At 34.9% G+C, this 13,733-nt stretch overlaps 2 protein-coding genes across 3 annotated transcripts in view; one reads left to right on the plus strand and one right to left on the minus strand.

The window, feature by feature from the left end:
- Positions 1-13,733, minus strand: part of LOC123316059 (probable G-protein coupled receptor No18) — a 262,468-nt gene that overhangs the window by 79,540 nt on the left and 169,195 nt on the right. The window lies entirely within an intron of this gene.
- LOC123315438 lies at positions 4,079-6,259 on the plus strand. Its single transcript, XM_044901127.1, has 2 exons — positions 4,079-5,683; positions 6,173-6,259. Exons 1-2 carry the CDS (start codon positions 4,079-4,081, stop codon positions 6,257-6,259), a joined length of 1,692 nt encoding a protein of 563 aa, XP_044757062.1.

Genomic DNA, 13,733 nt, shown 5'->3' on the forward strand with positions numbered 1-13,733 from the left:
TTTTGAAAGATAAAAGTTGTAATAACTGGAGCCAATGTTATAATACGATCACGTCATCGAGTTCGAATAATCCTACTGTATCAGATTCTAAAACATATGTGGCAACTACGCTGGACGCAACAACATGCTAATGGTGAAAGATTGAATAAAATTCGGACGCAGCATTGTGCTACATATGAAAACAAAATATACGCCGGGCGCACTAATGGTAGGACCATGAAAGGACGCAATAATGTGCGTATATCAACTTCTTTATTAATGAAGATATTTGAGATCTGAAACGACCAAACTACGTAACTTTTTGCGTAGATTAATATACTTCGATCAGATTCCACCTAGGTAGCGTATTTCTGGGAGACGCAATAAGGTTGCCTTTTGAAAGGACGCAATAAAGTATGCCAGATGTAAATATATATATATATATATATACTGGGATCAGACCGTGGTGACTGACAGGGGTGCGGAGCACAACAGGCCGGACATGGTGGTGTGGAATAAGACCAAGAAAACCGCACATATCATCGATTTTTCGGTGCCCCTGGATAACAACTTGTCAAAGGCATATGGGGAGAAGATCACCAAATATAACGTCCTCGCTCGTCAGATCAGAGACATGTGGAAGTTGAAGTCGGTCACAATACTTCCCTTGATCATTAGCGCCAATGGGCTGGTCCACCGAAAAAGTTCCGCACATATAGAAGAACTTAACCTGCCTCCAAACACCATAGCATGGATGCAGAAGGCCGTAATACTGGGAACGGTTGGCATAATCCGACAGGCTATATATCCTTATTAGTGACTAGGAAGGTTGCCCTTGGCTCACGGGTCCGGGTAACCTGGTGAATCCCACAACTGTGTGAAATTTAAAAAAAAAAAAAAATATATATATATACCGGGTGTCCCAGAGCTTTTAGGCCAGCAGATATCTCAGTTACCTGCGGAAAAAAAAAATTGAAAAAAATACTTGTCGTAGGAGACCATACGCTCTTTCATGCAGCATAGCAAAATCCACCCCCTGACAAACAACCCCCGAGAAACCACCCCTAACTTTTGTTTTTCAAATGGCACCCCCATGTTTGTTTGGCTTCAACTGACAGCTCTTTTTAATTCTCAATCAATGATATATCATAATATGTAGTTGTAAAGATAGTCACTCGATAAAATTGAATTCGTTAGTGGGTACTGTTAATTGGACTGATCGAATTAGTCCACATTGTAGAGACAAGAAAAAGTGGATGTTGAAAAAAAAGAGTCAATAAAATGTTAGAACTTTTTGTTTATTATACTTTATGTTATAAAACATTTTCTTTAGTATAATGTTGCAGTAACAATACAGCTGAGCGTATAAATTCGTATTTCATTTGTATTTTTATTTTCCATAATTCTGCATGCCATTCTAGCTACCATGATACATCATTGAATGAGAAATGAAAAAAACTGTAAGTTGAAGCACAACAAACATGGGGGTGCCATTTGAAAAACAAAAGTTAGGGGTGGTTTCTCGGGGGTTGTTTGTCAGGGGGTGGATTTTGCTATGCTGCATGAGAGAGCGTATGGTCTCCTATGACAAGTATTTTTTTCAATTTTTTTTTTTCCGCAGGTAACTGAGATATTTGCTGGCCTGAAAGCTCTGGGACACCCGGTATATATATATATTCAGTTTTTTAGTTAAGGGTATAACGACTAATTTGATGGGAGAATTTTAAGTCAAACTCTTCATTCTATGCCAAGCTTTCGAATATTTATTTTATTCTTCATCAGGGCTTCTGAAATACAAACATATACATAAATTTTACAATTCATTTTTGTTGAGGTTATATAATATAGGAGCTCTCCAAAGCTTAGAACATTTGGTCTTTAAACATAAAATCAATTTTACTGGACATCACCGAGTTACCGAACAAATATTTTTTGATTATTTACTTATTGTGTCAATTCAGTATTTCTATATGACACTTGACATCTAACCATCGACTGGACCATCGAAAAATATGGAGCTTCTTTCTGATTGTTCTAACAGGTACTTATATATGGTACTTAATTTGTTTGTGTCTGTTTTTTTATTGATGGCATTTCCTTGTTTATTTATCTCTATCATTTCTAATATAATTCTTTTTTGGTAATTTTTTTCTAACCTCAATACTTTCACATCCTGGAAATTAATTTCGTGATTTGAATTGAAAGCGTGTGTTGGTAACGCACATCTCTCATGATATTTTGTTATATCTGATTTATGTAACGCTAGCCTGATTTTCAACCACTGAGATGTTTGTCCGATATATCTTCCTTCACAGTTTTCACACTCAATTTCATAAACAACATTGCTTTTCAATAAATTTGGTATTGGGTCTTTTAGTCTCTTGTACAAATTTCCTACTGTTTTCTGGTTATATACAGCAATCTTTACATTTTCTTCATGAAATATTCTTTTTAATTTTTGTGTCAATCCGTTTATGTTTGGATAGGAAGCATAGCGGGTCTCTTCATTTATGTTTTCGTTTCTTTGGGGTTGGATGTTTGTTGTGTGAGTGGAGAACAGTAACTCATTTAACATTCCATTTGGGTATCCATTTTGTCTGAACACTTCAAGTAATCTGTTAATTGCTTCCCTCTCATATGACTCGTGGCAAATCTTACTTACTCTTTGTTTCATTTGTTTTATCACATTTATTTTCATATTTATGTTATGATTGGAATTGAAGTGTATCATCTTATCTGAATTTGTTTCTTTTCTGTACCATTTTAATCTTATTTCATCTTCATGTCTCTGTGCTTTCGTGTCTAAAAAGGGCACACTTAGTTCGGCATCTTCTACTTCTAAAGTAAATTGTAAATTATTGGAGTATGAATTGAAGCTGCTCAATATGGTCTGGGTTTCTTCCTTTGGTACAGATGTAAAGATGTCATCTACAAATTTTTTTAGGAATGGTATCCGGAATGGCAATTTTCCAATACTTGATTTCACTAAGTGGTCCATAACATACTGAGCCAGTCTCGGGCTTAATTTTGAACCAATTGCACAACCGAATACTTGGAGGTAATATTCTCCTCGGAACACACAATAGTTATTTTCCAACAGGAAAAGAGTTATCTCTAGGAACAACTCCATATTCAGACTTGTGTGTTCTTTTAGAATGTAAACGACAAGGACTTACACCAAAACATATAACATCCAATATAAAAGCTTAACAGATTGTCGTTAAATATTGATAAATGTCACCTTATATCATTTCATCGCTCCCGAGCCCTAGACCATAGTTATCATATCGACAACTGTTGTTTGCAGAGAGTGAGTGAGGTTCGGGACCTCGGTGTATTGTTGGACTCTAAGTTGACTTTCTGCAGTCATATGTCTGAGGTTAGGAAGAGGTGTATGCAGCTGCTCGGTTTTATTCAGCGAAATGGCAGGTTCTTCACGGTTGAAACTTTCAGGTTGTTGTATTGCACATTTGTTAGAAGTATTGCTGAGTATGCCTCTGTTGTGTGGTCGCCGTCGTACGTCACTCACATCGCCTGTCTCGAGAGAGTTCAGAATAGGTTTCTGCGTATGTGTGCATTCAAGTTGGGTCTCTCATTTCGGCACCTGGACTATGAAGCAGCGAGGTCCTCTCTACGCTTGCCCTCTTTGGAGTCGAGGAGGTTACTCCTGGATCTTTTGCTTGTCTACAAGTTGTTGAATGGCATGATTTATTGCCCTGAATTGTTGTATAAGTTTAATTTTTGTGTTCCGTCATTCAACACTAGGAGCATGAATATTTTTTACCAGGAGACACCCCATACAAACTACCGTAAACACTTTTTTTTACACCGCGTCACGAAGCGTTTTAATGTTATGTCTCCTCTTTTGAACTTGTTTGGGAGCTCACTTGACCGTTTTAGATGTGAGGTGTTACTCGCTTTAAGCTAGAATACATGTATTGCCATTTTTGTGAATTTCATTGTTTTGTTTGTGATTTACTGATATATGCTTATTTTGTGATTGTAATTATTGTTCAATTTTTATTTTCAAATGGGTTGTACCGTTTAATGTACTGAGCAATGCTCATGTTCATAAATAAATAAATAAATAAAAAGCATAATGGGATTATTTGAATTCAATAATCACAAACTAAACAAAAAAATACGAAAATTTAATGAAGTAACCAAGAAGAAAATCCTTAATCTAGAACTGTGTCAAGTGAATTACAAAATACGAAAATTACAATCAGAAAACACCGAAGTACAGTACAAGTTGAGACATCTACCAGAGAACATATTAAGACAATACCAAAACCGACTAGAGATCTCGTTCAATAGGAGGTTTCACCTGATCAGGCAAGCAAATATAAGAAAGATAAACAATCTCAAAGACAACAGTATCCCACAAATAAAGACCCAAGAGAAATGGATAAAAAATCTGTCGAACAAAGAGCTACCAAATACAGTAAAAAACATCCTATCATTAGGATCCAAATTCAGTATCCCAACGACCAAAGAAGACATTGACATCAATCGCATAATAGCAGATACTGAATATATACTGGAGTCCATACCAAGTGAACGTAAAGACAGACAGAGAGCAAAAGATACAAACGCAATCACACATTACATCCATAAATCAACTAACGAAAACACTCCCACTCAGAAATGGTACAAAGATACAAAAAAGTTTTTGAAAGACAATAGTGACTTTATAATATTGAATAGTGATAAGGGTGCAGTTACGGTGGTGATGGAAGAACGAGATTATGACGAGAAGATGAATGAAATTTTGAATTCAAGGGACTTCAAGAAACTTCCGAGAGATCCAACTCAGACATTACAAACAAAATGTAATAAATTCGTAAATAAACTTGAAAAACTAAAACACATATCAAAAGAAAAGGCAAAAGAAATGAGAACATATAACTCGGTCGCTCCCAGAATGTATGGAAATCCGCAAATACATAAAAGTGGATATCCTATGAGACCCATTATATCAAGTTTAAACAGTCCATTGAATAAATTATCAAAATTCATTGCTGATATTTTGAAGAACGCCTATAATGAAGAAAATGAATATTACGTAAGAGACACGTTTCACTTTGCAACATCAATAAACAACTTCAAATTACCCAAAGACTACACATTGATTTCTCTCGATGTGGTCAATTTATTTGGAAATTTAGATAAAAATGAGATTATTGAAGTCCTCAAACAAAGTTGGAACGAAATAAAAGAACACACAAGTCTGAATATGGAGTTGTTCCTAGAGATAACTCTTTTCCTGTTGGAAAATAACTATTGTGTGTTCCGAGGAGAATATTACCTCCAAGTATTCGGTTGTGCAATGGGTTCAAAATTAAGCCCGAGACTGGCTCAGTATTTTATGGACCACTTAGTGAAATCAAGTATTGGAAAATTGCCATTCAGGATACCATTCCTAAAAAAATTTGTAGATGACATCTTTACAACTGTACCAAAGGAAGAAACCCAGACCATATTGAGCAGCCTCAATTCATACTCCAATAATTTACAATTTACTTTAGAAGTAGAAGATGCCGAACTAAGTGTGCCCTTTTCAGACACGAAAGCACAGAGACATGAAGATGAAATAAGATTAAAATGGTACAGAAAAGAAACAAATTCAGATAAGATGATACACTTCAATTCCAATCATAACATAAATATGAAAATAAATGTGATAAAACAAATGAAACAAAGAGTAAGTAAGATTTGCCACGAGTCATATGAGAGGGAAGCAATTAACAGATTACTTGAAGTGTTCAGACAAAATGGATACCCAAATGGAATGTTAAATAAGTTACTGTTCTCCACTCACACAACAAACATCCAACCCCAAAGAAACGAAAACATAAATGAAGAGACCCGCTATGCTTCCTATCCAAACATAAACGGATTGACACAAAAATTAAAAAGAATATTTCATGAAGAAAATGTAAAGATTGCTGTATATAACCAGAAAACAGTAGGAAATTTGTACAAGAGACTAAAAGACCCAATACCAAATTTATTGAAAAGCAATGTTGTTTATGAAATTGAGTGTGAAAACTGTGAAGGAAGATATATCGGACAAACATCTCAGTGGTTGAAAAGCAGGCTAGCGTTACATAAATCAGATATAACAAAACATCATGAGAGATGTGCGTTAGCAACACACGCTTTCAATTCAAATCACGAAATTAATTTCCAGGATGTGAAAGTATTGAGGATAGAAAAAAATTACCAAAAAAGAATTATATTAGAAATGATAGAGATAAATAAACAAGGAAATCAATAAAAAAACAGACACAAACAAATTAAGTACCATATATAAGTACCTGTTAGAACAATCAGAAAGAAGCTCCATATTTTTCGATGGTCCAGTCGATGGTTAGATGTCAAGTGTCATATAGAAATACTGAATTGACACAATAAGTAAATAATCAAAAAATATTTGTTCGGTAACTCGGTGATGTCCAGTAAAATTGATTTTATGTTTAAAGACCAAATGTTCGAAGCTTTGGAGAGCTCCTATATTATATAACCTCATATTCAGTGAGTTTGGAAAGAAAACAAAAATGAATTGTGAAATTTATGTATATGTTTGTATTTCAGAAGCCCTGATGAAGAATAAAATAAATATTCGAAAGCTTGGCATAGAATGAAGAGTTTGACTTAAAATTCTCCCATCAAATTAGTCGTTATACCCTTAACTAAAAAACTGAATATAAATCATAGACTATTAACGTTGAAACTTATATATATATATATATATATATATATATATATATATATATATATATATGTTAGCAAATGTTAATTTGACCCCCCTTAAAATATACTGATAATGTCCGACGACGAATGTCGAAGGAAGAATAAGAGCTAGAACCTATGCTCTGTGAACTCTGTGCTCCAATGTTACCTGCTTTCTCTTTGCACAGGCCGAGCACATAATTTGGCGAACTTCCCTGTCGAGCGGTACGATTTTACCTGACCCTTTTGTTAGTGCACCTCCACGTGTTAGATAACCGACCGCCATTTTACCTTGTGAATAAAAAGTACCAACCACGTGTCTTACTTAATTCTAACATATATATATATATATATATATATATATATATATATATATATATATATATATATATATATATATATATATATATATATATATATATATATATATATTTGTCCAATAGACGTTTCCAGTCCCGATACGTTTCTAAGGCGACCTGAGACCCACATGATCCGAATGTTTTCTTCGAGTATATATGATGAAATAACGTTAATGAGAATTATAACTCCTTAGGCACACTTAGAGGGGAAAAGAATTCCTTCATTTAAAAAAGTAGCATAATCGATAATATTTTCCAAACCCGAGACATTGCACCAACTTTACAATCCCACATATACTCCAGCGGTAAATATGGCCAACGTTAACGATCCCGGCGCTGTTGCCAGTCTGACGGGACTGGAGCCGACAATTTCGATGTATAAAATGACGCGAAAAAGTAGGTGTCACGGTAGAAATTCATATACGTGTGAGTTTGTTGAGAAAGAAGTAATGTCTCAATATTCTCATGAAGCAAATTCCTTTTTAACAGATTCTTCCCAAATTTTGATCCATTAATAACATAACCTTGAGAGGCTGTGTACATAAAATGATTGTAATAAAATATGAAAAATTAATTTTTAGCTTCATTCTGAAATCTATAAGGGGGTTCCTGAAATTCGTGCAAGTACTCCAACTATCATAAAAATGAGACAAAAATCAACAAAATTTATTGAAACACTGTTTACAAAAATTGAGATCTAGAGAGCGAAATATGAATTATTTTAATATTCCAGAGCCAGACTCATCACACCTAATTCAACGTGTTCAGTTTCATCATATAATCCTGTATGTCGAATTGAAAATAATTGTTTCACTTTCCAAGAAGTCCGTGCCAAGCCCAGAATTCCTCCTCTAATGTATTTTCCAAATTGAAATAAAAAACAGAAAAATCTAATTCATTCCTATAAATATCGCGTCAATGAGATGTGAAATATTCCAAAACAAACTTTAAAACCAGAATAATCGTAATAGCTTTCCTCGATAGGTACAATCATTCATTAATGCGAAAGACTGAAATGAAATAACACAAACAAAAATGAGAAAATTGTTATAGATTACATACATGCATACATAAACTGTGTGGATGAACGAAAATGAAAGCGAAAAATACAAAACTGAAATATCATATACAAAAAAGAAAACAAAATTAGATATAACACCACAGTTCCTCACAGAGAGGACTTCCACCTGTCATAACTATTTTTGAAACCGTTTACCGAGGTCGATCGCACTACGCATTCAGGGAGACGGTTCCAGTTGTGAAATATACGGTTAAGGAGAAAGTGTTAACATATGAATATAATGGCTAACAAGATAACAACAAAAAACTCGACACATTCCAAACCTTAATTTGATTGAATGATTGAATATTAAAATTATTCACATGGAAATCATGAATTTATCTGCAAAATCAAATAACCCAAATGAATAAACTAAATTTTAATGATATAGATTTTATGAAAACATGTAAAGAAAACAAATTACTACTAGTACTTATACTCGTAATAATTGCTCGAAATGCCACCGCCTTGTTCAATACATTTTATACATCGTTTTTGTAGTGAATCTGCAACCCTGCAAAGTTTCTGACGCATTTCAGCATAACACAATGTTATTCTTTCGATCAGGACCTCTCGAGTCTGAACGCTAATTTAATAAACTTTTCCTTTCAAGGTGTTCCAGGCATAAAAATCCAAAGGCGTAAGGTCGGAGCCTCTTTGTGGCCATCTTACGTTGACCCTCAACTCATGTTGAAAATGAGAAACCATAGTCGCATGGAAGTTTTCTCTTTTCCATACATGAGTTGAGGGTCAACGTGTGGTTCGCCAAAAAAAAAAAATAATTTTAACTTTACCCTACTCTACCCTCTGCCGTCAATAGTCAAACGTTCCTCGCAGATTCCTTTTAAATCGTCTCAGTCGTCACTGAAGGTATTTAATTTCAGTTTATCCCAACAGTTGCGAAATAATTTACTAGTTACGAGAAGTAAAAATTTCAAGACATAGATGAGTTCCAGAAAATGTCAATTTAAATGTCAAAATTTGAAAAATCACTATGGTCTTTTCCAGAATTATTGACATCCCAGTAGGTTTTTAAAGTCCATAGGCTCATAACAGCGTTTCTGGTGTTGGAACCTGAAGATGGGATGCGATTAGTCATCCCGAAACCGGTAGTTCTTGTAGAATAAATTGGTGAGAGACAGTTTTTAGGTGTTTTTATTTATTTTGGTATATTATATGATCTGTTCATTTCAGCTCAAGCTAATTCAAATATCTATATTAAACTTATATTAGGTATCATATCACTCTGTATATTAACTTGTACCTATAGGCGAAAACCAATCGTGTAACTGAAAGTCCTCTGAATTGATAATAATTTTTATGTGTATTTTTATAAATGATCAAATTGAAAGTTTGACTGAGGAATACCCTTCCACCTCCTGAACTGAAAATTTCCAATTGTTAGTTCGGGATACTCGAGTAATTTCCAATATTTCATCTTTATGATTCAAACAAAAATGAAGTTGCTGAAGAATACCAGAGATAGAGTTTTCAAGAATAGTTTTTCAAGAATATAAGGACTTCATACTGAAAAAAACCTTTTTATCACTGTGGTAGGAGTAAAAAATCTCCATTGCTTTTGTATATTGATCTTCTGAAAAATTTCTGGAAAAAAGCTCTTGTCAAGTCAACCAAATATAATTACAATGATGTTCAGGAAATTCGTGAACCCGTAAACACGACAGAGGGTCAAGTAGGGTGTGGTGAGAATACAATTTTTGTGCATAGGATCCTAAACGTGCCAGTGCTCCTGAAATTAGGTCGACTCACTTCACTTAATCGGGCTTGTATAAGTTTCCATACGTGTGCTATTATAGTTCGTATACGAAAAGAATCCAATAACACCACTTCAATTCAATACAAAATATTGTCATTGAATATTTCTCATGACGACTGTTCATCATACCGGGATCGTATAAGTTTTCTTATAGTACATTTGAGGTGTATGAATCGAAAAGATGACAAAATAAATTCTCAAGCTCTTCAACTGCAGCGTTGCCAAATTTTCGGACTAGATGCGTCGGTCAACTATGCGGATTATATACATCAAGTTCATGTCGCTCGAAGCGCCCTCGCACTGGCCAAACCCTGAAGTTTTCTGTATATAATAACGAGTATAACCGACTTTTCAGACCCACCTGAAAATTCACCCCTAGCATCCCCTAACCCCCCTTATAACGATTCTATGGTCGAACGTTACCAGACCCGGAGCCGGGTCTGACAACGTCACTTTTGGACTGAAAAGTCGGTCGAGTATACCGTTTTGGGTCTGTATATGCGGTCGAACAAATATATATATATATATATATATATATATATATATATATATATATATATATATATATATATATATAGTTATAAAGTGTTAATACCACCTCCGAAATAGTTACTCGTTTAACGCTCTCACCTCATATATATCGCTGTCACCTCCGAAATCGGAGGTGACAACGTTTTGCCTTGTTTTTTGGCTTGTTAGATTCAGGAGGCTTCAGGGATCAACATATCAAAAAATCGTTTTGAGGTCACAACGCACCCCGTTTATGTACTGAACAATCTTTTAGTTCGAGTGTATAGGACTGGCGCTAGTGTGCTGAGCTGTATTTCGAAGAATTGCTGTGGGGGACTCTTTGCTCGTTAGCACCTCCGAAAATGGCAACGTTGTATTTTCAAAGCAGATGTACACAGGCGGAATATAAGTATACGGATGAATTAACTGTAGAGAGGCGCAGCGCGCTATCTCCTCCATAATTGCAATCCAGGCGGCATATCTCAACGATTTTTTATCGCATTTATCTGTAGGGGAAAGAATCACGTGAAAGAACACCAATCTTGGCTCTCTCGAATGGAATTATGACTTTTTATATTTCATCGTGTGTATCTATGCATCCGTTGAACTTCTTTCATCTCAAGCTAAATATTCAGATGTAAATGGTGATGAATATTCAAGGACAATGAGCCATTCCGAAAATTTTCATTTCAGAATCAAGAGAAAAAATGCTACAAATTTTACAATATCACAGAAATGAACAACGTCGGCTAAACCGAATGTTGGACATTGTTGTGTTATTTCAAATGGAACGCCCTATATATTTTTCTTGAATCGGATTGCTCAATGATTTTGAGGAATCCTTCGCTCAGAAACATCTGTTTTATTATCGATTATGTTTAATTATTGGATTTTCCCGAAAATTTGAATAGCTTGTACCATCTCTCTGGTTTAAAATACTGGAACTTACAATCTGCACTCAACTAGTAGAATACCTTCTAAAAGAAAAGATCCTTTTACCCACACAACATGGTTATGTAAGAGGTAGATCAACTCAGACAGCAGTGTTTGAGTTCATTTCAGGAATCCTTAATGCCTTGGAGGATTCTAATATAACAGTGGGTCTAATGCTGGATCTATCAAAGGCATTCGATACTCTGTCCCACGACCTTATACTCTATAAACTTTCTGCATATGGCATAAACAAGCTAGACTGGTTTCAATCATATTTAGCAAACCGCAGGCAGAGAGTGGTGATCTCTCAGAACGGAAAAACAACAGTTTCGGAAGAAGAACTCACAGAGTTCCGCAGGGTAGCATATTGGGCCCTATCATTTTTATCATTTTTCTAAATGACCTAAGTACCATATTCGATGAAACCATGGTTAGGACAGTGAATTATGCAGATGACACAAACTTCACTGTATTGGCCAAGCACGATTTAGAGTTGAGTTTACCATTTCACACTCAACTCTAACTCTAAATCGTGCTAGCCAGTGGTTTGAAGTAAACGGTTTGTGCATGAATTCTATTCAGGACAGCTCATTCCGGTCCCCAAGTGCCTACCAGCATTTCACTGTCTAACTCCACATTAGAACTGACTAAATCTTGTCGCTTCCTAGGCCTCACTATTGAGGTAACCCTTGATTGGGGAGAGCACATTTCCAACCTTTGCAATCAACTGGGTACCATCTGCTACACTTTGGGAGTCCTCAATAAATATCTGGACATAACCTCACTAAGAACAATATACCAGGCAGTGTTTAGGTATGGCATCATGTTCTATGGTAGTTCATACAACCTACATAGAGTGCTGAAAATGAAGAAGAGAGCCTTCAGAATGATCTGGAGGATGAGGAGGACGGAATCATGCAGGGGAGTCTTCAGAAGGAATGGTCTTTTGACTGCTCCTGCTGTACACATCCAAGAAAGCCTGATATTTACATTCAAGAACTAGCACTACTTCCAAGAGAAAACAGTAAGTAATTACAATACGAGGACAACTGCACTAAAATATCCAAGACACAGATTAAGCCTCACTGAAAAAGGACCTGAATATAGATATATTCGTTATTACAATAAGATAGCTCACAAACTAAGAGGAGAATGGACTCTACAACAGTTCAAGAAATTCATCTTCAAACTCCTACTTGAAATCGAACCCTACAGTGTGGAAGACTTTATGGAACACAGACTATAAAGCAGAAAATGACCCTGTTTCACTTCAAGTGTTCAATGTCATGTGTACACTCTACCTGAAATAAAGCACATTATTTATTTATTTATTTATTTATTTATTTGAATTTTTTAGTGATGTATCATAAAGAAAATTACAAATTATATCGAAACAAGTAAGATTTCATGAAGAATTATCCAAAACAGATTTGCATTTTTCGATAGATCATACAGGATGTAAGGGAAAAAATAAACAAAATTGAAGTCTTTTGAAGGCCTCGAGTCAATATATTTTGAAATTGCAACCATATTTTTGTCAAGACATGATGAATCTACAAAATGAAGGTAATAATATAGATACATACTCGGATACATATGATTGATTGGTAATTCCCAAAAGCTATGATGAACAGGGGACACTATGATGAAAGGAGAAAGACAAAAGTTAATTTAAGTATTTTCGCATGAAGTTTTATTATTCAAAATAAATGATGATTCTTATAATTAGCAAATCAGGTGCAATTAAAATTTTTGTTTTGGTCTTCGAAAATAACACATATTGATTAAACTTCTACTATCCAAAATGAATAGGTACATAGATAAAATGTATCTATATACAGGATATCTGTAATCAAATGCGAAGGACTAAGGGAGATGATTCCTTAATGAAAATAAGCGGGGCTAGTTCCTATAAATTTTTTTCCAAATAGACAGCTCTTCCAAGATGCAGCCTTGGAAGGCGATGACGAGTCTACAGTTTTAAATTTTTTTTTACAGGTTCTGAAAAACACTGAGTCATAAAACTATACATATTATGAAGCACTGAGTAGATTGGTACCAGTTTCAACTTCGGCAAGCTCGCAGTTTAGGCGGTAAATTGCTATCGATTTTTTCAATGTGTCTCTCCCTTAAATTCAAAAATTTCTGTGAAAATGTTGAAATTTGAGTTATTATGCTATTGTCATAGAAGTATACGAAACTATCAGGTCGGGGGATCGAAGATTTCGGGCCGATTCACATGAAAAAAAAAACATAATAAAATGAATTTCGTGAATACCGAGGCTGAAAACCACTATTCTCCGCTATGAAAATTTAATATCATTCCAATAATATACCGAGTTGATTAATGCTACGTTGCTATTACTATAAGGCCCGGTTG

The sequence above is a fragment of the Coccinella septempunctata genome, chromosome 6, assembly GCF_907165205.1.
Source record: "Coccinella septempunctata chromosome 6, icCocSept1.1, whole genome shotgun sequence".
In the NCBI taxonomy this organism is placed as follows: domain Eukaryota; kingdom Metazoa; phylum Arthropoda; class Insecta; order Coleoptera; family Coccinellidae; genus Coccinella; species Coccinella septempunctata.

Coding starts and splice junctions, on each gene's coding strand:
- LOC123315438 (XM_044901127.1), top strand. CDS start 4,079: ATGGGATTATTTGAATTCAATAATCACAAACTAAACAAAAAAATACGA. Junction 5,684..6,172: donor TAAAACAAATGAAACAAAGA/GTAAGTAAGATT, acceptor ATTAATTTCCAG/GATGTGAAAGTATTGAGGAT.